The 12,554-nt window shown below is 38.8% G+C and overlaps 1 protein-coding gene across 1 annotated transcript in view; it reads right to left on the bottom strand.

Moving 5' to 3' along the window:
* The window catches only part of spag17 (sperm associated antigen 17), a 164,571-nt gene that overhangs the window by 130,885 nt on the left and 21,132 nt on the right, over window positions 1-12,554 (bottom strand). The window contains exons 6-7 of the mRNA XM_039743723.1: window positions 10,593-10,784; window positions 1,118-1,299 (exon numbers count right to left, since the gene is read on the bottom strand). Coding sequence (XP_039599657.1) covers window positions 1,118-1,299; window positions 10,593-10,784 — 374 coding nt within the window. The remainder of the gene's footprint in view (window positions 1-1,117; window positions 1,300-10,592; window positions 10,785-12,554) is intronic.

The following is a 12,554-nucleotide window of genomic DNA, read 5'->3' as shown; positions in this document are numbered from 1 at the left end:
CTATTCACTTGTAGATTAGTATGTAAAGCACTGCCATGTAAACACTTGTTACCATGCGATAGAAAGTTTAACTAAAAACAAATGCTGATTGTTCATACCACTCTTCCAAATTGTTAGGGACAGGGATAGCTTTACTGGATAAAATACACCTCCATCCCTGAAGCATGACATAATAATGTTAAAAGGTTTAAGCAATAAGCATTTTGAATTGATTATAAACTGATTAACCCAATAGTTTTGAAACACTGTTCCACAACTGTCCCTGTTTTTGCCAGTTTTGGCTCCATTAGGTTTCCTAAGGTACTGTATACCATACCTTATCATACACTACCCTGTTTAATCCAGTTCTACTTTGCTATGGGCCAAGAGGCCAAAGCAGTATTGAACAGGTAGAAAACAACCATTCAATCACACAGGGCCAATTTACAATTGTCAAATAATTTAACCTGAACATCTTTAGTGATGTTGGTTGATAATAAGAATTATAATATATAAAACTACATGATTTTTCACCAAAATGAAAGCCTGTACAGAATTTTGGGATTGTAAATAAAAGAGTACTATGAATAAACAAAATCAAAAAACTGACATGTAACTAGAGAAACTTTAATATAACCATAATTTAATCCTAAGTATAAGAGAAACAGATGTTTCTGCATTTTTCCATTTCAAAAATATTTTCTGCTAGACTTGTTCAGATCATTACATTTAGTGTTGCAATTTGAAAGTAATAAAAGCATAACAAAAACCATTTAAATACAAATGATGAGCAGTGATATCAAATTAAAAATATACTATACAAGCTATAAAGCAAGGCCAGCCAGTATCATTCTGCACACATTTCAGTCATACAGAAGATCTAGAAGCTTACCATGAACTCTGTAACGAACTTTAATTATGCCTCCACTAACCAGAGATTCTGGATATGTGTTGAGGGACAACATTTGTTATTTTTTTTTATAATTTTCACATTATCAGCTCTCTGTCTCCTGAATTTAATACACCTTTATATTGGCAGAAATTATGTTTTTAAATAATTTTGAAGCATACTCACTAAAAAGGGTCTGCTACAAAGTTGCTTCTTACAAATCAAGTAAACTCAGGTGAATTTTCTTACCATCATTTCATTATTAGACCAGTCTTGAGGAAACACAGACTCCTTCACAACATATGTTAATCTGGCAATGTCACAAAGCTTAGAGGCAGCCTTGCTAGAGTTCAAAATAAACTCCAGATACTTCCAGAATATCTCCAAAGATTCACCTTCTTTTTCCATCTTCTGTTTCTGAGCCTCAACAACTGTTAACATATGAAGGGAATAAATGAATAGAGGGTCCAAGAAGGAATGTGATATTATGCTCAGAAACATGAACTTCAGTCATATGAAATGTACTTTACACCATACATTACACCTTCATTCAAAGTTTTATTTTTGATAAAAAATTTCAATTTACAAGACACAAAGTGTTTTAATTAGCAATTGTAAAATTACAAAAAACTCAAAGTTGAAACCCTTCTCAAACAGTATACGCACACAAGATTTGTGTCTCTCTAACTGGAAACAATTTGCAAGGCACACAGAGGAAGGACTTTGAGGTTGCAACGCAGCATTCATGCTCTTTTTCATCCTTTTGGAGAACCTGTGATATCTCCTTAAACCCCACCTTCTCTACCAGTTCTTCCAGTATGCTGCACGAACAACCCAACCACTTTAAGATTTCAAAGTCCTTTGTAGACAAGCTCAAGAACCAGACCTCAGAGTGTTGCCAGTACCTACCCTTACTACTACAGTACCACTGCTACTACACAATTAAATGAGGTAGCCTTTGGCAACCCGTCACTTCTTATCTTCTTTTATGTTACATATAATGTATATATATATTATGACCAGTAGTGGGCACTGCAGCCATCCAAACGTCAGACACAATAAAGCCCAAACACACTTTATACTCAAATAAAGGCTTTTAATTGAGCCCCAGCACCTTCTTCACATGAATAACAACAAAATAAAGCATCAAGCACAGTTCACCTTCCTCCTCCAGGAATGTAGGCCACTGCCACCCGACTCTGACTCATCCATGTGTTGCAGTGGGCTCCTTTTATCCTTTTATGCTGGAACCGGGAAATGCTCCCAGTCTCCTCTTCAAGTTATCTGGAATACTTCTGGGTCATGCAGGAACCAGGGCAGTCTTACCCTGGTAGCTTCCCTCTGGTGGTCCCCAAAGGGTAGCATTTATGGATTCTGTTTCCCATGCAACCCTTGCAGGTGTACTAATTGGGTTTAACTCTAAGGAAAACTGCCACTTGCCATGTGGAAGAATGACCTGATTCTTCTATTATGGCCTCCCGGTCGGATATGAAAAATTTCCATTATCCTGGTTAAGGTGCCTGTGTCATTAGAGGAAAATAACTAGAATTACAAGAATCAAAGGCAATATATAGCAGGTGAAGGGTGGGGGTGGGTGCGGGGATTAACAGGTTGGGGTTCGGAAGGTGTTGGTCATAAAGTCTTTTTTATTATTTGAATGTTTTTTGTTTTAAGCCTGCACATGCTGGGTTCAAGTCCAAGTGTTTGCTAATGGCGTTTTAATTACAGAGCCAATATTCAGCCAGTTCTCTGGCACTCTGAGCATTGGCCCTTAATTTTACTTTCACAGTATCCAAGTTAAATGTGAGTCTGCTGGAACTTGAATGTGTGTAAATCAGAGACCGTGGGTCTTTCCTTCTGATGGCATTACAATATTCCTGTATACGTGTTGCATATTTTTTAGATGTTTGTCCCACGTATACCGCTGGGCACGCATTGCATGGAATGCTGTAAACTGAGTTTCTTGTCTCTGTGGTTGATTTTTTGCTTTTGGCATTGAAAAGGACAGTCTGTAAAGTGTTTGCCAGTTTGTGTGATATCTTGACCCAAGATCTGAATAGGGCCCGTGCTATATTTTCTGACACGCCACAATGGTGGCTCTGAAGTTAAGGATCTGTGGTGGTATCCAGAAAGTTCTCTGTCTGAACCCCCGTTACTGCCAAAAGAGATCCAATTCTGCTGGACACTTGAGCAAGGTCCTTAACCTGCAATTGCTCGAGGGGTGCTGCGCAATGGCTGACCCTGCACTCTGACCCTACAGTAAGTGATTTGTGAAAACTAACAAATTCCTAATAAAAGAAATTGTATACGGCAAAATAAAGAACAAAGAATGATAAGGGAAGGTATGGTAAGTGCTGGACCAAGTTGAAATTGACTGTTTGCTGAGGTCTGGGGCTTCTCCAATATAGGCATTGTTTAATAAATGTCTTGGGGAAGCTGTTTGATGTAAACAGCTGAAAAAGATAACATCTTTCATTCTTTTTTGTGTCTATTGCGTTGCAATAGGTGTTAATCCTTTTGAGCAAATCCTAACACAGCTTCATTTATGTGATGAAGGGTGGTTGCTGTAAGAGTATAGTATTTTGTCTGTGTAAAATTCCTTGCGACAAACACGCGTAATTAACTCGTAATTAAGCCGGCATGGTTTCAATGGAAATGTCAAGGAATTTGATGTGTCCGTTCATTTCTGAGTTGATGTGGCTGTATAATTCATTCAGCTGGTTACTTTTTAATATGACAAATGTGTCAATGAAAGCACGGCTCTAGCTCAGTTCACACTTAAACTCTGGATATGCTACATTGATAGCAGACCTTCACTTCCATACATTATATATAATATATATATATATATATACATATATATATATATATATATATATATATATATATATATATATATATATATACAGTGGTGTGAAAAACTATTTGCCCCCTTCATGATTTCTTATTCTTTTGCATGTTTGTCACACAAAATATTTCTGTTCATCAAACACATTTAACCATTAGTCAAATATAACACAAGTAAACACAAAATGCAGTTTTTAAATGATGGTTTTTATTATTTAGGGAGAAAAAAATCCAAACCTACATGGCCCTGTGTAAAAAGTAATTGCCCCTTGTTAAAAATAACCTAACTGTGGTGTATCACACCTGAGTTCAATTTCCATAGCCACCCCCAGGCCTGATTACTGCCACACCTGTTTCAATCAAGAAATCACTTAAATAGGAGCTGCCTGACACAGAGAAGTAGACCAAAAGCACCTCAAAATCTAGACATCATGCCACGATCCAAAGAAATTCAGCAACAAATGAGAACAGAAGTAATTGAGATCTATCAGTCTGGTAAAGGTTATAAAGCCATTTCTAAAGCTTTGGAACTCCAGCGAACCACAGTGAGAGCCATTATCCACAAATGGCAAAAACATGGAACAGATGTGAACCTTCCCAGGAGTGGTAGGCTGACCAAAATTACCCCAAGAGCGCAGAGATGACTCATCCGAGAGGTCACAAAAGACCCCAGGACAACGTCTAAAGAACTGCAGGCCTCACTTGCCTCAATTAAGGTCAGTGTTCACGACTCCACCATAAGAAAGAGACTGGGCAAAAATGGCCTGCATGGCAGATTTCCAAGATGCAAACCACTGTTAAGCAAAAAGAACATTAGGGCTCGTCTCAATTTTGCTAAGAAACATCTCAATGATTGACAAGACTTTTGGGAAAATACCTTTTTGGAAGGCAAATGTCCCGTTACATCTGGCGTAAAAGGAACACAGCATTTCAGAAAAAGAATATCATACCAACAGTAAAATATGGTGGTGGTAGTGTGATGGTCTGGGGTTGTTTTGCTGCTTCAGGACCTGGAAGGCTTGCTGTGATAGATGGAACCATGAATTCTACTGTCTACCAAAAAATCCTGAAGGAGAATGTCCGGCCATCTGTTCGTCAACTCAAGCTAAAGTGATCTTGGGTGCTGCAACAGGACAATGACCCAAAACACACCAGCAAATCCACCTCTGAATGGCTGAAGAAAAACAAAATGAAGACTTTGGAGTGGCCTAGTCAAAGTCCTGACCTGAATCCAATTGAGATGCTATGGCATGACCTTAAAAAGGCGGTTCATGCTAGAAAACCCTCAAATAAAGCTGAATTACAACAATTCTGCAAAGATGAGCGGGCCAAAATTCCTCCAGAGCGCTGTAAAAGACTCATTGCAAGTTATCGCAAACGCTTGATTGCAGTTATTGCTGCTTAGGGTGGCCCAACCAGTTATTAGGTTCAGGGGGCAATTACTTTTTCACACAGGGCCATGTAGGTTTGGATTTTTTTTTCTCCCTAAATAATAAAAACCATCATTTAAAAACTGCATTTTGTGTTTACTTGTGTTATATTTGACTAATGGTTAAATGTGTTTGATGATCAGAAACATTTTGTGTGACAAACATGCAAAAGAATAAGAAATCAGGAAGGGGGCAAATAGTTTTTCACACCACTGTATATATATATATATTTATATATATATATTATATATAATGTATGGAAGTGAAGGTCTGCTATCAATGTAGCATATATATATATATATATATATATATATATATATATATATATATATATATATATATATATATATATAAATCATTTCCACATCGTGAGCTGCCTCAAGATCATTGATAAAGCCTGGGATGGAATCACCAAGAGAACCCTCAATTCTGCTTGGAGAAAACTGTGGCCTGATTGCGTTTTTGGACATGACTCTGAGGGGTTTGCTCATGAACAGGAGCCGTCAGTTGTTGATGAAATTGTGTCCTTGGGGAAAACCATGGGACTGGAGGTGAATGAGGACAAAATTCAAGAGCTGGTGGAGGAACATGGCCAGGAACTGATCACAGACGAACTGCTGTATCTGCATCGCGAGCAACAGCAAGAGGTTATAGAGGACATCTTGTCTGAGGAGGAGGAGAAAAAGACGGAGGAATCCCTCACTTCAAATGAGATCAGGGAGATGTGTAAAATGTGGGAAAGAGTGCAAAATTTTGTAGAAAATCACCACACGAATAAGGCGGTAGCAGTGCAAGTGATTAATCTGTTTAATGACAATGCAATGTCACATTTCTGCGAAATCCTGAGAAGGAGGCAAAAGCAGCTATCATTGGACAGTTTCTTTGTTAAATTCGCACGAAAAGAAAAAAATTTTAGCGAAGCCAACAGACTGCAGTGATTCCGTGAGTAGTGAAAGACATCCTACACAATAACCCTCCTCCTGCTCCTCTCTCGTCTCCGTCACACCAGCCACGATTCTTTTGAAAGGTAAAGTGCAGGTTATTTTGTTTTATGTATTTTTACTTTATACAAGTATTTTGTATTAATTGTTATTATATAAATATTTGTGGGTTGTGAAACGAATCATCTGAGTTTCCATTATTTCTTATGGGGAAATTCGCTTTAATATATGAGTGCTTTGGACTATAAGCACGATTCTGGAACGAATTATGCTCGCTAACCGTGGTTCCACTGTATATATATATATATATATATATATATATATATATATATATATATATACACACTGCTCACAAAAATTAAAGGAACACTTTAAAGAAACACATTAGATACATCAGATCTCAATATGAAGTTGGATATCTATACAAATAACTACAGGGCAATGTCTTAGGAACAAAAGGATGCCAAGTCTTTTAATGGAAATAAAAGTTTTCTGCCTACAGAGGGCTCAACTGTGTAGACACCCTAAAATCAGAGTGAAATGAAGATGTGGCAGGCTAGTCCATTTTTTCAAAAACTTAATTTCTGCTACTCAAAATGCTTTTCAGTATCTTGTGTGGCCCCACGGGCTTGTATGCATGCTTGACAACGTCGGGGCATGCTTCTAATGAGACGACGGATGGTGTCTTGTGGCATTTCCTCCCAGATCTGTATGAGGGCATCCCTGAGCTGTTGTACAGTCTGAGGAGCAACCTGGCGGCGCCTAATGGACCGAAACATAATGTCCTACAGATGTTCTATTGGGTTTAAGTCAGGGGATCGTGAAGGCCATTCAATTGTTTCAATTCCTTCATCCTCCAGGTACTGCCTGCATACTCTTGCCACATGAGGCCGGGCATTGTCGTGCATTAGGAGGAAACCAGGACCTACTGCACCAGCGTAGGGTCTGACAATGGGTCCAAGGATTTCATCCTGATACCTAATGGCAGTCAAGATGCCGTTGTCTAGCCTGTAGAGGTCTGTGAGTCGCTCCATGGATATGCCTCCAAGATCATCACTGACCCACCACCAAACCAGTCATGCTAAACGATGTTACAGGCAGCATAATATTCTCCACGGCTTCTCCTGACCCTTTCACGTCTTTCACATATACTCAGGGTGAACCTGCTCTCATCTGTGAAAAGCACAGGACGCCAGTGGTGGCCCTGCCAATTCTGGTATTCTATGGCAAATGCCAATTGAGCTCCCCGGTGCTGTGCAGTGAGCACAGGGCACAGTAGACATATGGGCCCTCAGGCAACCCTCATGAAGTCTGTTTCTGATTGTTTGGTCAGAGAAATTCACACCAGTGGCCTGCTGGAGGTCATTTTGTAGGGCTCTGGCAGTGCTCATCCTGTTCCTCCTTGCCCAAAGGAGCAGATACTGGTCCTGCTGATGGGTTATGGACCTTCTATGGCCCTCTCCAGCTCTCCTAGAGTAACTGCTTGTCTCCTAGAATCTCCTCCATGCCCTTGAGACTGTGCAGGGAGACACAGCAAACCTTCTGGCAATGACACGTATTGATGTGCCATCCTGGAGAAGTTGGACTACCTGTGCAACCTCTGTAGGGTCCAGGTATCGCCTCATGCTACCAGTAGTGACACTGACTGTAGCCAAATGCAAAACTAGTGAAGAAACAGTCAGAAAAGATGAGGAGGGAAAAATGTCAGTGGCCTCCACCTGTTAAACCATTCCTGTTTTGGGGTCATCTCATTGTTGCCCCTCTAGTGCATCTGTTGTTAATTTCATTAACACCACAGCAGCTGAAACTGATTAACAACCCCTCTGCTACTTAACTGACCAGATTAATATCCCATAAGTTTCATTGACTTTATGCTATACTCTGATTAAAAGTGTTCCTTTAATTCTTTTGAGCAGTATATATATATATATATATATATATATATATATATATATATATATATATATATATATATATATGCCTTTCAATGAGGAAGCAGAGCCTGGGGACTCTGATAAGTGCTGTTCGGTCCCTGTACAACCGGTGTCAGAGCTTGGTCCGCATTGCTGGCAGTAAGTCGAGCCCGTTTCCAGTGAGAGTTGGACTCCGCCAGGGCTGCCCTTTGTCACTGATTCTGTTCATAACTTTTATGGACAGAATTTCCAGGCGCAACCAGGGTGTTGAAGGGGTCCGATTTGGTGGACTCAGGATTGGGTCACTGCTTTTTGCAGATAATGTTTTCCTGTTTGCTTCATCAGGCCGTGATCTTCAGCTCTCTCTGGAACGGTTCGCAGCTGAGTGTGAAGCAGCTGGGATGGAATCAGCACCTCCAAATCCAAGACCATGGTCCTCAGCCGGAAAAGGGTGGAGTGCCCTCTCAGGGTTGGGGGAGAGATCCTGCCCCAAGTGGAGGAGTTCAAGTATCTCGGGGTCTTGTTCAGGAGTGAGGGAAAAATGGACCGTGAGATCGACAGGCAGATCGGTGTGGCATCCGCAGTGATGTGGGCTCTGCATCGGTCTGTTGTGGTGAAAAAAGAGCTGAGCCATATGGCAAAGCTCTCAGTTTACCAGTCGATCTACATTCCTACCCTCACCTATGGTCATGAGCTATGGGTAGTGACCGAAAGAACGAGATCGCGAATACAAGCGGCTGAAATGAGTTTCCTCTGCCGGGTGTCTGGGCTTTCCCTTAAAGATAGGGTGAGGAGCTCAGTCATCCGGGAGGGGCTCAGAGTAGAGCCGCTGCTCCTCCGCATCGAGAGGAGTCAGATGAGGTGGCTCGGGCATCTGATCAGGATGCCTCCTGGACGCCTCCCTGGTGAGGTGTTCGGCACGCCCAACCGGGAGGAGGCCCCGGGGAAGACCCAGGACACGCTGGAGGGACTATGTCTCCCGGCTGGCCTGGGAACGCCTTGGGATTCTCCCGGAAGAGCTGGAAGAAGTGGCCGGGGAGAGGGAAGTCTGGCCCTCTCTGCTTAAGCTGATGCCCCCACGACCCGACTCTGGATAAGCAGAAGAGGATGGATGGATGGATGGAGATATATATATATATATCTCCATCCATCCATCCATATATATATATATATATATATATATATATATATATATTACACTGTATATACTGTAGATAGAGTGTATATAGTGCATTTTCCAGGGATTACTTTAAAATAAATTAGATTAGGTAGACTATTAATGCAATGGAGAAATTCAGAATATTTTCAAATGTTATTGAGGAAAAACAATGTATGTAATAGAATATAGTATAGCATACTATATAATATATGATAGGTGGGAAGTGAACTGCTTAACCTTGGAACTAAATATATTTATTTATCTTACTTGTTTTTAACTCATGTATATTGTATTAAATGTGTTTGCTTTTAATCTGTATTTTCTCTCATCTCTGATACTATTTCCCCAGGAAAGCCAGTCCACTGCAGGGCAGAAACATTAACACTCTTTCCCATCAGTACAATTTACTGTCAGTAATTAACCTAACATGCACATCTTTGGGTTTGGGAACCAAGAAAAAAGAGCAAATACAGAAAATAATGACACCCACTTGGGCATAACATGTGGACATTGACCAGGATTCAACCGATTCTTCTAGGAGTGGGAGGCAGCAGAGATAAACTTTGCTACACAATAATATTTACTATTTTAACCTGAAAATCTAATTTTCATAACAGCTTGATATGATGTGAGAAGTGACAGTTTGCTTCACAATTTTCTGCTCTTCATATTTGTAAAGTTTATAAACATGATTGGCAACAAACTGAAAATTTTTGAATTTTCGTTTAGGAACGAGTTTGAAAAGACAACCATACTTTTTGCAATCAGGAGGTTTCTCTCGGTCAAAGGTGTCCAACTCAGATTCTGGAGGGCTACCATGGCTGCAAAGTTTCCTTATTTAATCAGTGACCAAATTCTGCTGTTAAATTACTTCATTTCCCTTCATTTGAATTTAATTTTTCAATATTCAGTCCTCTGAATTGCTTATATTTTCCTTAAATGACAGCCAAACAAAAATGAGATGTGAAGTGAGCCAACAGATGATCAGCAAGGTCAGATCCAGATCCTCAAACACCAATCAATTCTACTCCACGTAGTCTCTAAATTAAAAACTAATTACTTTTGTTAATTCAATCAGTTATTTCATTTAATGATTTGTTAGTGCTACTATCGATTTTACTTTTTTCTAAGACCATTGTCAAAATGTTTTGTGCACCCTTGAAGACATCACTAAGACCTTCCATCATCTTTCTTTATTTTCAGATAATGTATGATGGACACTGTTTTGTACCCCATTATTGTTTGGCTGGTAATGAAGGAAAAAATAAACTATTAAGGGGCCTAAATCTAAAATGGTCAGTAAATTAAAATTAAGGCAAGCAAATTAGCAGGAAAAAAACACCCACTAATTAAGAAAGGGATAGAATGAAAATGTAGCCCTCCAGGATCACAGTTGGACACCCTTGACCTAAGTAGTCAGAAAGACTCACATACCTTCAGGTGCCAATGGAGGATCTGTCTGAGTAGCAGTTTCTTCTTTTTTCAACAAAATTTCATAGTTCTCTGACCCAATCTGAATGACATTTGAAACGTAAATGCCTAGTTCCGCAAGAACAACCATAAGTTGGGGATGGTGAAAGCCTACAATTAGTATATAATGTTGAGGTCCATCATCTGGTTCATCATCTAAATAAAAGGAAAAAGGGCCTTGTTATGAATACATAGCAAATAAAAATGACAGGTCGACCAAAAGTGCTATAGCATTTAATCACAAAACATCTTCTTATTAAAATAAAATAAAACAAGCCATTAAACTCTGTAGGCAATTATTTAATAATGCAATTTCAGTGTGATAGTTTTCTATTTCTCCATGTATTTCAAATGCTTACTTTTCTTTCATGGAAATTTTTCTTATAACAGTAGGTATAAGACCTATTAGATTCAAAGGTAAACTCAACACTATACTTTTAAATTGCTTTCTTGTGTGCAAAATGAATTCAACATGAAATAAGTCTGTTATACTCACACCCAAAAATAAAAGATGGAATCGTATGTTGTGTTTTTTTATCTCAAATTTCTTCTGCTAATGTAAATAGTAAAGAAAGAAATTTTTGACTTCACTTTCCCAAGATTTATAAGAGTTATTACAAAAGGCTGAAGAAAAGAAAAAGAGCTATGTTTTGAAACTGACTTTCGTGCAGACAGACTAGCAGCTAAGGGAGAAAAGGTGGTAAGTTTTACCAATCCCTAAAGAGGAGTTCACATGTGCACCAAGATATCTGCATAGTTAAATAGGAGAAGCAATGTGCTCTTTCACTTTCAAGGGGCTTGATTAAGGAAGAAGCTCCCTAAGGTATGCACATGACCTTTTCTTCAGATGGTATTTCCAATCAAAGCACTCTGCTGTTCCAACCTGCATGTGATGTTGGGTATGTCATCAGCTGAGATGATTTCCAGCATCTTCATAATCACCCTCTGGCATACACTTATCAAGTCATCCACATAAGATCGAATTATTCTCATTTCCTGCTTGTTAACCTGCTAGAACATCTTTAAAGTTTGATATGTTGGGTCATTAAACCAGGGGATGGTGTTAAAGTGATGATTGACTGGATTATGCTGCATTAAAAGGACAGCATGCAGACCCGGTCTACTTTAAAAAGACTGAGATTATATAGAACGAATAACATGTGACATATTAGCATTGCACATTTAGAGTATTATCTAACAGATAAATGACTTTCAATTAGAATAATGATTTCTCATCTCATAGCTGCATTCACCAGATTTTCTGTGCCATAGGTCTCATTTAATTTTAGCACAGGTTATATGTAATTCCAGTGCTTTAAAGAAGACAGATTACAGACTTAATATGTGTACTTAAAACACATTCTTAAAAACTGTGGAAATAGTTTTAATCAAGGCTAATGTCGCAGATGATTTTATAGTATTCAGAGCAAGAGTCCAGCTATAATGCAGATTGTTATATAACTTTCAATGTGTATTTGAGCCATCATGACATTGGGCCACTATACAGTATTGGCTGATAGGCAAAGGTGTTTAAAAGTTCCTCAGTATAACAGGTGTCGGCCTGACAATTGCTGTTATGGTTGGTATTCATTGTTATTTTTTAAGCATTATTCTGAAAGATTTTGCTGTTCATGATGTGCAAATACAGAATTCTGGGTCACATAATTCAGTTGTGTTTTTGTTTTCTTGCTGGAGTGTTGTTTTGAGAGAGTTATGATTTTTTTGTTTCTGTCTTGTAATTAATCATACTCTGATCATCAAACTTTATTTGCCTGTGAAAGACTTTGATATATTTAATAATACACCTACAATAATGGAGGAAAAATGAAAAACTAATAGATAGATAGATAGATAGATAGATAGATAGATAGATAGATAGATAGATAGATAGATAGATAGATAGATAGATAGATAGATAGATAGATA

This window comes from Polypterus senegalus, chromosome 2, assembly GCF_016835505.1.
Source record: "Polypterus senegalus isolate Bchr_013 chromosome 2, ASM1683550v1, whole genome shotgun sequence".
Classification (NCBI taxonomy): domain Eukaryota; kingdom Metazoa; phylum Chordata; class Cladistia; order Polypteriformes; family Polypteridae; genus Polypterus; species Polypterus senegalus.
The sequence above is the reverse complement of the archived record's forward strand: the minus strand, read 5'-3'. Positions and strand labels throughout refer to the sequence as shown.